The sequence below is a fragment of the Mixophyes fleayi genome, chromosome 12, assembly GCF_038048845.1.
Source record: "Mixophyes fleayi isolate aMixFle1 chromosome 12, aMixFle1.hap1, whole genome shotgun sequence".
Lineage (NCBI taxonomy): Eukaryota > Metazoa > Chordata > Amphibia > Anura > Limnodynastidae > Mixophyes > Mixophyes fleayi.
The window spans coordinates 73,449,255-73,463,997 of record NC_134413.1 but is presented as its reverse complement, the minus strand read 5'-3'; the positions used below and the strand labels follow the sequence as shown (position 1 = coordinate 73,463,997).

The following is a 14,743-nucleotide window of genomic DNA, read 5'->3' as shown; positions in this document are numbered from 1 at the left end:
GTTATTTTATGTACAAAGCAAAAACATACATTTCTGGCACGTCATTTCAAGACAAATCTTTCTCGGCTGTCCATTAAACATTGATGGCAATAATAGGAGAAACTGTATAAGTGGAAATACATTTCCACAATCAAATGCTTTCATTGACACTCATGAACAGACGTAGGCCTCGGAAACTAAAATTAGAAGAGAAAAACAACCACACAAATAAAATTTTACACATTCTTGATTTTAATAAAAACAAAAACATAAAACAGCATTGGAAAAAACAACACACACAACCTTGCCTTACACACGTGTAATTAAACTAGTTTATTGGTGGTGCGGGGAAGAAAAATTAAGGTGACCGGCTTTGTTAATATTTAGGACAGTGGACAATGTTGCCGTTTACCGAAACGTCATCCGCATAGACATCACTCTTGGTCAACGTGTCCTGTTGGACAGACGCATTTTGAGAAAGGATTAAGGCACCACAGAAAACAGAAAAACTGGCATGGGTCATAGTTCAGAAATCCGATGGTCATCAAGGTTAGCTTACGGACCTGTAAAGTCATTAAAGTGCACTAAAACAGTTTTCAAGTTAGAGGACAACTTGTTTGACCTTGCTGGGTAATATCTGGGGTGAAGAATGACTTCTAAGCTTCAGTCCTAAACACTGTATGTTACACGAGCTTCAAATGGGGCATATGACTGGTTGGTCATTTCGAAAGAAGCCACATTAGCATGACACTTATCTGAAACCACATACTGCTAGGGACTGACTAGAACAGACGATTAAATGCAAAATTTGAGGGTTCCATCAAACGTCATTTTACAACGCTTCAAAAAGTAGACTCTAAAATTGTTTAAATTTCAACTATATATTTATCCGTTATCAAGTTATCTGACCTTTCTAAGTGCTGGGAAAAATGTATCTTGGTATGAGTTTACAGGAATTAATTTACCTTGAAATCACAGTTCTGGCCTTTCTTGAAAAACTCCGGTAAGTCACCAAGTTGCTTGAAAGTGCTTTCTAAGGAAGGTTGATATCTACTGCACCTTGGGGCTCTTTTCTAAAATAACGGTTTCTTTCAAAAAACATTATGAGCTAATGAGACAATATATTCCTTACACAAATGTGTTCATTCAGATATAACAAACATTAAAATATTCAAATTAATAAAAAAAAAAAAAAAACTAGGACACCCCCTAAGCTACAAACTGATCTCTGCACTTGTCTGTCCTCAAAAGATCTGACAACCCAGCTCTTTGTTATGAATTCTGCAAGCATTGATTGATTTTTGCCAGATGTAACTTAACTTTATTTACAATATAGCTATAATTTAGTACAAAGTAAAACGGTGCCCTTACCTTTTTCTTCTATGTTCTACTATCTTCTAGAGACAACACCTTTAATAATACAAATCTAGCACCCAAATACGGGGGAATTCAATTCCCCCCCCCCCCCCCCCGAATTAGCGCTGCGTTAACTATTACCGTTACTACGGTAGCTTTAACTCTGGCTTTCTGCTCGCAGCTCAGGGAGCTAAAGCCGGCTTGGAAACGAACGTATTAACGGTAATTAAGCGCATTACTGTAATTATGGTGATTATGCGCAGTCAGCATTACTTTTACCCGTAACGCGGCCAATTTAATTCCCCCTATAGTGTCCATTTGACATTAAAAAAAAAAACAACACATTTAAAAAGTTAAACATCACACTTCTCAGATCAACCCAACAAGTCCATTGGGCAATTTTATTCTGATCTCCAACGAGTCCTTCAAACGCCTGCTAAAGATTCCACTTGGCAGGCATGTTTTTGGACTTAATTTAAAGGTATGCGCGTCTAGACTTGTTTCATCAGTTCATCACTTGACCGTAAGAAGACTTCTGTGATTGGATGCCATTCCATGCCTTTTGGTTTTTTCCGTCGAGACACAGCTAGAGTCCTATATGGGGTTGCATACAGGCCTTAAATAGCAGCCTTTTCAGTGCTTCGCAATCCCGTTCATGTGATAAACGTTCTTTTTTACGTTAGCGTTTCCTTTGCCGTTTATGGCATTTAAGGCATTGTCTTTCTGAACCGCGCACAAAGAAGAAAAGTTGATGAAAGAAGGAGCGGGAGAGTGCTCCAAAGGAGTCTTCTGAGGTTGGTCCGGTCCGGTGTCGGACATGTCGGTAGACCCCCTTCGCTTATGGTGGCTGGTGTGGAAGAAGGAGACCTGCTGAAAACTGGGCTTCAGCTCCTCTTTAATACTCTCCAAGATCTGAATGAACGACGGTCGTTTTTTGGGATTTTTCTGCCAACACCAGTGCATCAATTCATGGCTGAAGATAGAGCAAAAACAAAAAAAAGTTAAAACTATAGCACTGTTCCTACAATTAAACATGATTACTGTACCAGACACCTCATACCAAATGCGAACTACTATACTTACAACCAGAAGCTTTTTTTTTTTGTCATTGAAGGCTCAGAACGGCGTTCCGGCACCTTTTTTCTATGGGTTTTCAAAGTTTAATTAATTTCAACACTTTTTTTTTCTTTCTGCGTTGCTGCTACAGCCCAGTGCAATATCTTACTGTGTGTCCTGCTTCCAGCTACAGCAGCGTTGTGACGTCACAACGCTGCCAGAGAGAGGAGCTGCGATCAAGCCGAGAAGTAAGAAAAGAAGAACAGAAGGCAAGTACAGACTACAGAAAGAGGGGGCTACAGAAAAACAAGGGGGGGCTACAGAAAGAGGGGGCTACAGAAAAAGGCGGCTACAGAAAAACGAGGGGGGCAGAAAGAGGCGGCTACAGAAAAACGAGGGGGGCAGAAAGAGGCGGCTACAGAAAAACGAGGGGGGCAGAAAGAGGCGGCTACAGAAAAACGAGGGGGGCAGAAAGAGGCGGCTACAGAAAAACGAGGGGGGCAGAAAGAGGCGGCTACAGAAAAACGAGGGGGGCAGAAAGAGGCGGCTACAGAAAAACGAGGGGGGCAGAAAGAGGCGAGTTTCGATACCTTTTTTTCTTACAAAAAAAAAGCACTGGTTACAACCAAAGTCTTGCACAATTATGCCCTTACACTGTGGTCCACGGATTTTATTCCAGCATTTTGGTTTATTAAAACATAAAAAAAAAAAAAGAAAAGACAATAAAAAAAGACAATTAAAAAAATAAAAATGTAATCATTTAAAACTTTCTGGTGCACTCACTATATATGTTTCACAAAGCAGATTCATACACAGAGGTGCAGGATAGACACTAGGCTCAGCATAGAGGAGTGGATTATCTATATCATTTATACAGGTGTGTTAATATCGATCACTATTTCATAGAGTTCAGTTATACTGTGGAGTCATGTTGATTACGCGTCTACTTGTTTCAGATTGATCCACTTAAGCAAGCGAGAAACCATATCTGTGCCAACACCTTTTGAGGACATATTTCAGCCGGTTTTATTGGAAGTCACTTCTCATTTTTATGCTATTAATTGAACTTATTAAAATTACCTTTTAATACACAAATGGTTCCCAGAATATTGGTTTTTATAAAAGCATTTAAGGGGGTTGTACGCTGGGAATATTATATGGAGTTTAAAAAGGTTTTTTTTAAAAAACAACCAGGATCTTTTTAAATACTTGATAATTTTAATAAAATGCAAGTTTTAAAAAAAATTATCCACTTAATGCACAAGGCATATTTTAGTTTAAGCTTGGCGATTGTTCCCCTTTAAAATTGTATCACATGACTACAAATTCTATGCACAATTACTCTAGACATCTGTGATGGAGATCCCCTTCTCCAAACAACAACTGCAGGTAATTCATGGTCATTAACCTTTCCGGTAAGGAAAAGGACAATACTCCCTAGATACAATTGTAAACAATGCAGAAAGAACAGCTGTGTGGCGTCATATTCCACAATGGAAATGAACATCTCTGTTGGACGATATCAATGTCAGACTGAAAAGCACACTGTGCTTTTCAGTCTGTGCTTTTCAGACTGAATGCAGAAAGAAAAAACATTGCATATAGTAAAAGGTGGCACATAGATGCAGGAGGGCACATACAAGCCAATAAACTAAAAGTAATCTGTGGGTATCAAAAATGCCCGTCAAGTAAAATACTCACAGTCTATCGGGACAATTTTCGGGCTTCTCCAGAATCCCATTGTCCATGACAAAGTGAAGGACCTGCTCGTTGGCCATGCCTTGATAGGGCTGCTCTGCTAAAGTGGCGATTTCCCACATGACCACCCCAAAGGACCTGTGGAGAGATAATGTAAGTAACATAACAGTACTGTATCTAGTCTAGGAGTGGATTTAATCGCGGTTTATATTTTTGCAAATCAAAAGGAATTGGAGAAAAAAATAAAAATAAAACTGACCGTTTTGGATTGTCAGCTGTCAATCATCACCCTCAGCCCACACCCACTGTCCTCTCACAGCCAGCTGTCAATCATCACCCTCAGCCCACACCCACTGTCCTCTCACAGCCAGCTGTCAATCATCACCCTCAGCCCACACCCACTGTCCTCTCACAGCCAGCTGTCAATCATCACCCTCAGCCCACACCCACTGTCCTCTCACAGCCAGCTGTCAATCATCACCCTCAGCCCACACCCACTGTCCTCTCACAGCCAGCTGTCAAGTATCAATGTCTAATCACACCTAAAGTGGAAGTAGGTTATAAGAGACTTGAGAGTCTCCCTTCAGACACAGACCAACACACATTTATGGGGCACCAAGGTATGCCCTTTTAAAGTCAGTACCCATCTCTGAATTATCTGAAGCTAAAGAGCTTTGATGGCAAATTCCTGATACCCCAAGATTAACAGAATCCACTTAAAATTGCCGTTGGCACCCAAAATTACACATGGGGTGGCTTTTTTTAAACTAAGCAAATCCCAAACTTTCCTGGTTTTGGCATTTAAAAAAAGATGGGCAGCTACATCATCATTTATTTAAATAGCGCCACTAATTCTGCAGCGCTGTACAGAGAACTCATTCACATCAGTCCCTGCCCCATTGGGGCTTACAGTCTAAATTCCCTAACACACACACACACACACAGACTAGGGTCAATTTGTTAGCAGCCAATTAACCTACTAGTATGTTTTTGGAGTGTGAGAGAAAACCGGAGCACCTGGAGGAAACTCACGCAAACACGGGGAGAACATACAAACTCCACACAGATAAGGCCATGGTCGGGAATCGAACTCATGACCCCAGTGCTGTGAGGCAAAAGTGCTAACCACTGAGCTGCCGTGCTGTCCTACATAGTGATTAAAAGAAAACTGAAAGTGCTCCCTGACTCACACACTTTCAAACTTATTCTCAAACAGAGAGAAAGAGAATATAGATACTAATCACTATTAAAGGGTGATGTTCATTAGTAGGTATTTAAAATGTATTTTAATCCCAAAAACACTAAATATACATATATACATACACATATATATGTATATATATACACACACACACACATACATATACACACACAAAGCCTAGTGTGAAATAGTAGGATAGACAATAGGATCAAATATATAAGGAAACAAAATGGGTTAAAATAAAAAACAAACAAAACTTCTTGTATTGAAAGTAGTGCGACGTCAGAGTTTTTACGAAAATACCCGCTAATTTTCCCTTGCGTCCAATAGAGAATGGATGGAAAACGTGCGTCGATTTCTTCATCGTATTAGCCGGTAATGTGCGCAACGAGGCGATGTCCAGCGGCACTTAACGGCTAATTGAATATGCCTCCCGCCCAAAGATGAATAACCTATGTAACCACCCCAAGCCTAGCATCCGGAGATACGCACCAAACGTCTGAGTAGGGGGTAAAGATTCCGTCTTTTAGAGACTCCGGAGACATCCATCGTACGGGAAGTAGCGACTTGCCGCCTTTCCGGTAGTAATCCGTTTCATAAATATCCCTAGTCATGCCAAAGTCTGCAAGAAAAACATGGAATCAGCCGAGGTTCTATCGGTGACCTGAACATTCCGGCTCCACCTGGTCACATTTATACCGATCTGCCTCTCCCTAGGGCTCGTCTTAGATAGACTCAGAAAAACGTGGTTTGACTGCAGCCCTTAATTATGACTTACGGCATTTCTTTGAAATAATACACTTCACATGTGAAGGGGGAAAAAAAAAATGGAGGTCAGAGGTCACACAAAAGGCAATCTGGGTGCATGTTCAAAGAAATCTGATATGCTTAATATCCATGTAAAACAACAGTAATGTTAATATGGATGTCACTGTATGGGGACTGGCTAAGTGACATCATCCGCACTGTGATACACAACAAGGAGAGCACTGAAGGCTACTCCATCTGTAACTTGGCCTTGATGGCAAATTCTGGCTCACACACTTTGTATTTTGGAAAAAAAAAAAAAAAGTCGCTCAGTACTACTTAAGACAAACGAGAAACCTCTCTATTCCAGTCAACCTACCACCGATCTTTACAGTAAGATCCTCGGACACCATGCAGTTACGGGCCGCCAAATCCCGGTGTACAAATTTTTTGGCACTCAGATAAGCCATCCCGTCGGCTATTTCCCCCGCCATCTGAATCATTTCCTTCAGCGACGGTGGCGTAGCGTTATGGTTGTTCTGATGTGCAGGAGAGAAATGGTTAGAATTACCTCAATTACGATAACCAAAATTCAATTTTTGGAGGGAAAAAAAACCTGCAGCTGAAAATAAATGTCTGTATTTTAAGAGATGAAATAGTTTCTAGAAAATATAGGTTATAATTCTTTTAAAATGGGTAAATAGAATGGTTTAGAAACATCCTGCATGATTAGTCATATAATCAGCTCATAGTGGTGCATTGAAAGAATGATAGATGACCCAGACAGATAGGGGGACCCCATGGCTGTCCCATCCACCCCTTCTAGTGTAATTACTGTACAGGTATGGGATATTGTACCCAAAAAGTTGCCAAATAATGGGTAGATTCAAATGTACATTGACTGCTGCACTTCTACTCTAAGCTGTGTCATGTTGCTATGGGAAACAACAACACTGCTCAGTAGATACAATTGTAAAGAATGCAGAGTGGACAGCGGGGCTGTGTTGTATCCCAGGGCTATGGTCTCCTAGTCACTGTGAGGAGCACTGCTGAAACATGCAAGAAGGACAGTAATGGCAGGGACAGAGAGACGGGTTTATAATCAAAGTAAAAAAAAAACAGATCCATTACAAAACATTTCCTGGCCAACGATCGCTTCAGTTCACTTTACTTTCATCAGTAAAGAGAACTGAAACGATCCCCATTGGTCTTGTACTTGCGGGAGGAAATCTACAAAAAGGACTAGATCAGTGTAATCTGCACCACCCAGGGAATCTACAAAAGGACTAGATCAGTGTAATCTGCACCAAGGATAGAGTGATGAAATGAAAAATATTTTTTAAAAAAAATTCTATTATTAAAGCTAGCACATTATACCAAAGTCTGTACCTCCTCCTCTGTTCTGAGAGAACGTAGGTAGCTCTTCAGGTCTCCTCTGGTCATGAGTTCCATGATCACTAAAGCTGGTTGTCCTTGTGACACGACCCCTAGCAGACGAACCTGCCAAAGACAAGACACAATGGGGACATTTATGAAGCCCGTTGTACAGTTAACAGTATAGAAAAAAACAACCAATCATAGGTTTGTAAACTAGTAGAATAGAATCTGATTGGTTGCTAAGAACAATACCACTTTTATAAGTAGAACATTAACTGCTGGGCAGTTTTCATACATAGCACCAGCTAGCCAATGACTCATCCAGTAGAAGAACACTTGGGGCTAGATTTACTAAGCTGCGGGTTTGAAAAAGAGGGGATGTTGCCTATAGCAACCAATCAGATTCTAGCTTTCATTTTGTAGAAGGTACTAAATAAATGAAAGCTAGAAGCCGATTGGTTGCTATAGGCAACATCCCCACTTTTTCAAACCCGCAGCTTAGTAAATCTAGCCCTTGGACTTTTATTATGAATGTGACAAACGGAGAATTTGGCATATTACTTACCACATGGTGACAGAGGAACGCTTTCATCACAGAGGCCTCGTTCAAGAACTCTATCCTCTCTCTCATGCTGGCCAATTCATTGACGGTCTTCAAAGCTACTCTCGTTACAGACTCTCCCTTATCAATGTCCTTGGCGACACCTTCATACACCATGCCAAAGGAACCTTGCCCCAGCTCTTTGAGGATAGTTATTTTCTCTCTTGGAAACTCCCACTCATCCGGAATGTACACTACAACATGAGTAACATTAACATTGTAATGATACAATTCAGATTTTATTGTTCTAATAGTCAAACAATCACATCATCATGTTTGTATGAAAACATTACTAAAACTCACTTATTATGAATAGAATACCCCTTTGTTGTAGAACAAGCTGCTTCGTTAGACCTTGGAAATGGTTTGACTTCCTGCGAATAATCAGGGATATCCTAAAAATCTGCCCTGTGTGCTCAAAGATTGGAGTGGTGTTGTCCTGCCTTAGAATACTAGGTCATGTCAAGTAAGAGTTTGGCAAATGTATTGTCTATTTATGTTCATCAACCTACCCAGGTAGAACAGAGGTGAGCATCTCTCTCCTGGCTCCTCACCGTTACCAAAAGGAGTCATGTCAGATGGTGAGCATCTCTCTCCTGGCTCCTCACCGTTCCCAAAAGGAGTCATGTCAGATGGTGAGCATCAGAATGAACAGATGCCATTATCTTTGAATGCAGTGGCACCTGCACTGTCGCCACTATAACAACTGTAATACGAGGCGCCGGGCCCCAGCAAAGGCCTCCCAGGGGCCCCAAGCAAAGGCGCCGGGCCCCAGCAAAGGCCTCCCAGGGGCCCCAGCAAAGGCCTCCCAGGGGCCCCAAGCAAAGCGCCGGGTCCCCAGCAAAGGCCTCCCAGGGGCCCCAAGCAAAGCGCCGGGTCCCCAGCAAAGGCCTCCCAGGGGCCCCAAGCAAGGCGCCGGGCCCACAGCAAAGGCCTCCCAGGGGCCCCAAGCAAGGCGCCGGGCCCACAGCAAAGGCCTCCCAGGGGCCCCAAGCAAGGCGCCGGGCCCACAGCAAAGGCCTCCCAGGGGCCCCAAGCAAGGCGCCGGGCCCACAGCAAAGGCCTCCCAGGGGCCCCAAGCAAGGCGCCGGGCCCACAGCAAAGGCCTCCCAGGGGCCCCAAGCAAGGCGCCGGGCCCACAGCAAAGGCCTCCCAGGGGCCCCAAGCAAGGCGCCGGGCCCACAGCAAAGGCCTCCCAGGGGCCCCAAGCAAGGCGCCGGGCCCCAGCAAAGGCCTCCCAGGGGCCCCAAGCAAGGTGCCGGGCCCCAGCAAAGGCCTCCCAGGGGCCTCAAGCAAGGCGCCGGGCCCCAGCAAAGGCCTCCCTGGGGCCCCAAGCAAGGCGCCGGGCCCCAGCAAAGGCCTCCTAGGGAGTCAATGTTCTGCTCTTGTAGGAACCTTAGGAGGTGCACTACGGCTCTGCTCCTCCCACACAACTGATAGAGTCCATTCTGTAAATGTCTCAATGGACCTGAACAGTTCCACTGTACTTTACAAGCACCTTTCTGCCATTTTAGATGGGGGAAATTTGCGATTTTGGAGATGTCTGCAGGCAGGGGGGCATCGCCCCCCCCAGGCCGTTCAGTCTAACCCCTGTTTGGGTCCCCCCGTGGATGTAATATTACCAGCGGCGCACAGGCGGCCGCATCACATGACACGCGATGCGGCCGCCTGTGCGCCCCTGGGCTGAAATTTGCCAGCCCACTTCTGTCTGCAGGTGTTAATCTCTTTTAAAATGTAATTTTTTCCAATGTAAATATGAATCTGTATACATCAAGCAGTGAGTAAGCAGGGCCCTCTTAATAACATCTTGGGGCCCCGGGCACAGCAGTGCACCGGGGCCCCTATATATACACAAAAAAAAAATAAAAAAAAAAAAATGATTATATATATATATATATATATATTATATATATATATATATATATATATATATGGCCCGTCGAAGGCAGGAAAAATAAAAAAAAATAAAAAAACCTGAAAAAAGAAAGAAAATACTTACCGTGCTGTCAACTGGCGATCCGGCTCCCTCCCTGGTCTCCTCCTCCGTCGCGCTCCGCTAAGGATGTCGGGCGGGCGTGATGACGTCACGCCCGACACGCACTGCAAGCGCGATGGAGGAGGAGACCAGGGAGGGAGCCGGATCGCCAGCTGACAGCACGGTAAGTATTTTCTTCTTTCAGGTTTTTTTTTTTGTTGTTTTTTTTCCCTGCCTCCGACGGGCCCCCCTGGGGGCAGGGCCCCCGGGCACCTGCCCATTGTGCCCTATGGGAAAGACGGCCCTGTGAGTAAGGTCTGTTTTCGAACACACTTCCTTCACGTGATCACAGTAATCAAAAATAAGGATAGAATGCAGCAACATGTAAGACAGAGAACATCCACAAAATCTGTACTCAGGGCAGCCATAAAGAAGTCTTTAAAGGTCCGGTCGCACTCATTATGGAGCTAGGTAACAATACTGTAAGCCTGTATGACCTGCATCCCAAATACTTTTTGGGGTACAGGTCACACCATATTACGACTACAGAAAGAATATTTTGATACTCACTCTCAGAGGCACTAAAATACTCAGGGTTAACGGAGGTGTACATCGTGCCATTGGGGTAGCCATCGTTCTTTCTGCAAATAAAAACAGATAAAAAAAAAAATGTGATTTTGATAGCTTGACCTTATGTTAATGTGTTTAATAGAGAAAAAAAAAAAACGGTTATAATTAAATCTTATCTCATAAAAGGAGAGTGCTGTTCAGGGGCACCTCTGCTTTTAAAACTATTAGAGGCTCACAGAGCTGCGAGCAATAATCAGCGTTGAAATTACCGTAGCAACAGTAATAGTGCGCAACAAAACAACAACAAAAATTATAAAAAATTTCCATTTCTAATCATAAATGACTATTAACAGGTAACATTAAATATTTTTTAATTCTGTGCGTTCCTTTGAGATTTCATAATCCACATACGTATTGTACGTGTCCTGCAGTGTCTGGTCTAGTACAGCAGAGTGATCCTACACCCAGAGTCATCACCACACGTATCCTGAGATCCGCTCCTTGCCGACTCCAGGAGTACGCAGAGATGATTTACGTGCCGCTGAGAACAACTGCACGATGCGCTCAGTATACTGCCTTAATGACTCAGGCCCATAAGTGTGCAAACAGCGCACCCCAACCAACAAGAAATTACAGTTCCAGCTTCTAACTAATGCGGAAACTAAATACCACCTTTGGCAAAAAGCAAGGGACCATCCTGGGGATTGTTTTGTCTTCATGAGAGATGAAAATAATCACTGCCTCATGCAAGAATCACACCCTCTAACTACTCTGAAGACCACCGCTTTAATGACCAATACTGAAGGGAAGAGCTGTCCTGAAAGCATATACCAGGATGACACAGAAGTTCTTCTAGAGACACTTTGGTGGTGTCCTTAAAAAGGACACTACTGCTGGGATGTAGTCGTCGTCGTCCCCCAGATTGGATAACAAGGAATTTATCATTGGAGCCTTCATTCAAATATCAGGTTTGAAAAGTGGAGATGTTGCCTATAGCAACCAATCAGATTCTTGCTATCATATTATAGAATGCACTAAATAAAAAGGTAACTAGAATCTGATTAGTTGCTATAGGCAACTGCTCCACTTTCTGCCAGAAACTCGCAGCCTGATACATTTACCCCTAGAGGTCTTGTATTTTTAAAGTTTAGTCAGAAGGTAACTACAGAATTCTGTCCAAACAAGGAAAGATAGGCCCCACAAATAAAAACAAGCAAAAGAGGAGTATACTGGTACAGTATACATGCCGAAGGCGGCTAGAGGATCATAGGCAAACCGAGGGGGGGGGGGTTCCTAGTGCCTGGAAACCCCCCTCCAAGTCTAGGGCACTGTATAATTGAGGTGCCTGGACCCTGCCCTCAATTCACACAGCTCTGCTTGAAAAGGGAGAGCTGTGTGCACCTAACAGTAGTGCACGCAGCATTGCCCATGTATATTATGGGGATAGGGAGAATTGTAGAGCAGCCAAGTATTGTCTAATATTATAGCCACGCCCCCATGCATGCTGGTCACGCCCACTGGTGGCGTGGTGTGGGAACCCCCCTCTACAAATCCTGCGTTTGCCCCTGAGGATCCAGTTCTACTGCTCCAAGATACTGCTGGCTAGGAATCATGAGTAATGAGAAGCACAGTCAATTGACTCCCCCAAATCAATCCAATGCCCGGCCATGCTACAGGCGTCAGGTGAGGTTTACACACATACATAAAATTCATCAACACATACATACACAGACTATCTTTTAAGCCAATATAATAAAAATACATTTATTGCACGTCGGTCCCAGATGCAACATTTCCTACTTGTATTACTAAGTAAACAGACGGAGTATTAGCAGAGCGTCCGCAGTGAATCAGTTAGTGACTACAACAAGCCTGCGCTAGTCTGCTCTGGAATTAAACAATAAATCTCTCTTCTCTTCCCACTCATCTGGCAGCCTATATGCTGATATTTTCAGACAACAAAAACAGATCAGTTTATTATTTTTTTTCCTGAACAACGATCAGAGGTGGATTGTAGACCCATTAACAGTCACGTACTCGCTATGTAGCATTCTTGAGAGGAAACAAATATGGTTACAGACAACACGTTACAGACAAGTGTATAAGGATGTCGCAAGTTGAAGAGGGGTGGGATTGTAGATAGTCTTCGTTATTGCACAACGCACAATTTTTCCCGTTCCCTTTCAAAAACCCAATGTCTGGCTTTTAGGCACTCAATATTATTATTATTATTTATGGATGCGACAGTTTGTTTTAATCTGCTGCCATTTTATCCAAAGTATCCCCATAAACTCTACAATCTGCTTGCTTCAACACTGCACCCACTAAACCAGAGTCGGAACTAGTGAGCTGTGGTTCCCGGTGCGGGGAAGCAGTGCCCACAGCTCACTAGTTCCCTGTGCATTAGGCCCCATTATCTCCATGTGCCCCGGTACACCACACCTACCGCACCCATGGTAGTTCCACCACGGCACTAAATATTTGGAGCGCAAACATTGTTTGACATTTTAAACATATGGGGTGAATGTATCAAGCGGAGAGTTTTTTGGCGGGTTTGAAAAACCAATCAGATTCTAGCTATCATTTATTTAGTACGTTCTACAAAATGACAGCTAGAATCCGATTGGTTGCTATAGGCAACATCTCTACTTTTTCAAACCCGCCGGAAAACTCTCAGCTTGATACATTCACCCCATGGTCTTTGACCAATGATACCCTTCCAATATCCGTAGCCAATAAATAATCAATAAAATGCTATGGCTTATAAAGAAACAATGGGGGAGTTTATACATGGGTCAAAGGGAACAACTAGCAATACCCATGAAGGTCCATATTTATGACATATAGACCTGAGAATTGCTAACCTACCAACCTTTACCATCCAGTAGAAAAAAACAAAAACAAATCATCCACCCACATGTTTAATTACTGGAAGAATATATTTAATACAGTTGGAACATTGTGGGGGGGGGTTAGACAAAGGGGATCTGAAGTGGTGGAGATCCAAGCAGGGGGTTGGGAGTGGGGTGCAGAACAAATGGGCAACCTGGGACGGTTTATTAAGGAGCGTACATCATGTATCTAGACAATGAACCTACCCCTTCTTATTGTAGAAGAAGACGAACACGGCCAGACAAGCGATGATCAGCAGAAGTAGAATCGGCATCACCTTGAGCAGCAGGTAAAAGTTCTCCGACTGTTCCTCCGCTGTGGTCAACATAAGAACCGCATTATGTCATCATAAAATATATTACAAATATACTGTACTATCGCAATTCTCCTTACAGATGTTACACCCCCAACATTTTTGGAAGCATGGGTCTTGTCTAATTCATAGTTACTTCGTAGGGTTGAGAAAAAAAACAAAAACAGAACCTTATGCTCTACTTACATTTAGATTCCAAAAATGGTACCCTATACTCAAGTAGAGTTCTAATTAGTGTCTTATGCAAAGGTAATACCATGTAGGCGTCAGGTGCATTATCCCTACTCAGCTTTCTGTCGACTGGTATTTCAAAGCCCTTTGTAATCTTAGTTTTCTTCCAATTGTATTCCACTTTAGTTTGGAAAGTAATAGCAAAATCCAAAATATATCACACCACCAGTTTGGAACTTACGTCCTCATAAAACCTAAATTATATTTGTTAGGCAGCTGGTCCTTCATGAAACAATGGTGACACTATTATTATCAATATTATTCTACAATACATTTCTCAACAGCACGACTCAGACTTCCTTCAAATAAATTTACCCACACCTAAAATCAGGCTTATAGGTCTATCATTTCCTGGTTAGGATTTTGTTCTATAAATTTAAAAACAAGAACCAATTGGGAGGAAGTCTTATAAACATAAGAAATACTGATTACTGAACTTAGTTCCTTCAGCACACATGGGTGTATGCCACTAGGCCAGGGGCTTTATCTGTACTAATCTTGTTTAGTTACAAGTGCACACCCCTTCTGTCTCAAAAAAGTAAAACGTAATTGGTATGTATAGGCTACTGCCGCACAACATACTTCCCGGCATCGTTTCCTCCTTTGCTAATGCAGTGACAAAAATACACCTTTATAAAAGATCAGCTTTCACTTTACGTACTACGATTATTTTCCTAGTTTTTTCACTTGGGGGCCCCAATAGTATTAGTTTTTGTTGTTGGTGTTAATGTAGTAATTGAACCATAT

General features: G+C 42.8%; 1 protein-coding gene across 2 annotated transcripts in view; it reads right to left on the bottom strand.

Moving 5' to 3' along the window:
- Positions 1-208: 208 nt before the first annotated feature.
- The window catches only part of INSRR (insulin receptor related receptor), a 48,312-nt gene continuing 33,777 nt past the window's right edge, over positions 209-14,743 (bottom strand). For both annotated transcript variants that reach the window (XM_075193283.1, XM_075193284.1), the window contains 8 exons: positions 13,659-13,767; positions 10,561-10,631; positions 7,980-8,209; positions 7,427-7,537; positions 6,417-6,576; positions 5,783-5,912; positions 4,093-4,227; positions 209-2,308 (listed from right to left, as the gene is read on the bottom strand). In XM_075193283.1, the coding sequence (XP_075049384.1) occupies positions 1,969-2,308; positions 4,093-4,227; positions 5,783-5,912; positions 6,417-6,576; positions 7,427-7,537; positions 7,980-8,209; positions 10,561-10,631; positions 13,659-13,767 (1,286 nt within the window). In that variant the 3' untranslated portion in view covers positions 209-1,968. The remainder of the gene's footprint in view (positions 2,309-4,092; positions 4,228-5,782; positions 5,913-6,416; positions 6,577-7,426; positions 7,538-7,979; positions 8,210-10,560; positions 10,632-13,658; positions 13,768-14,743) is intronic.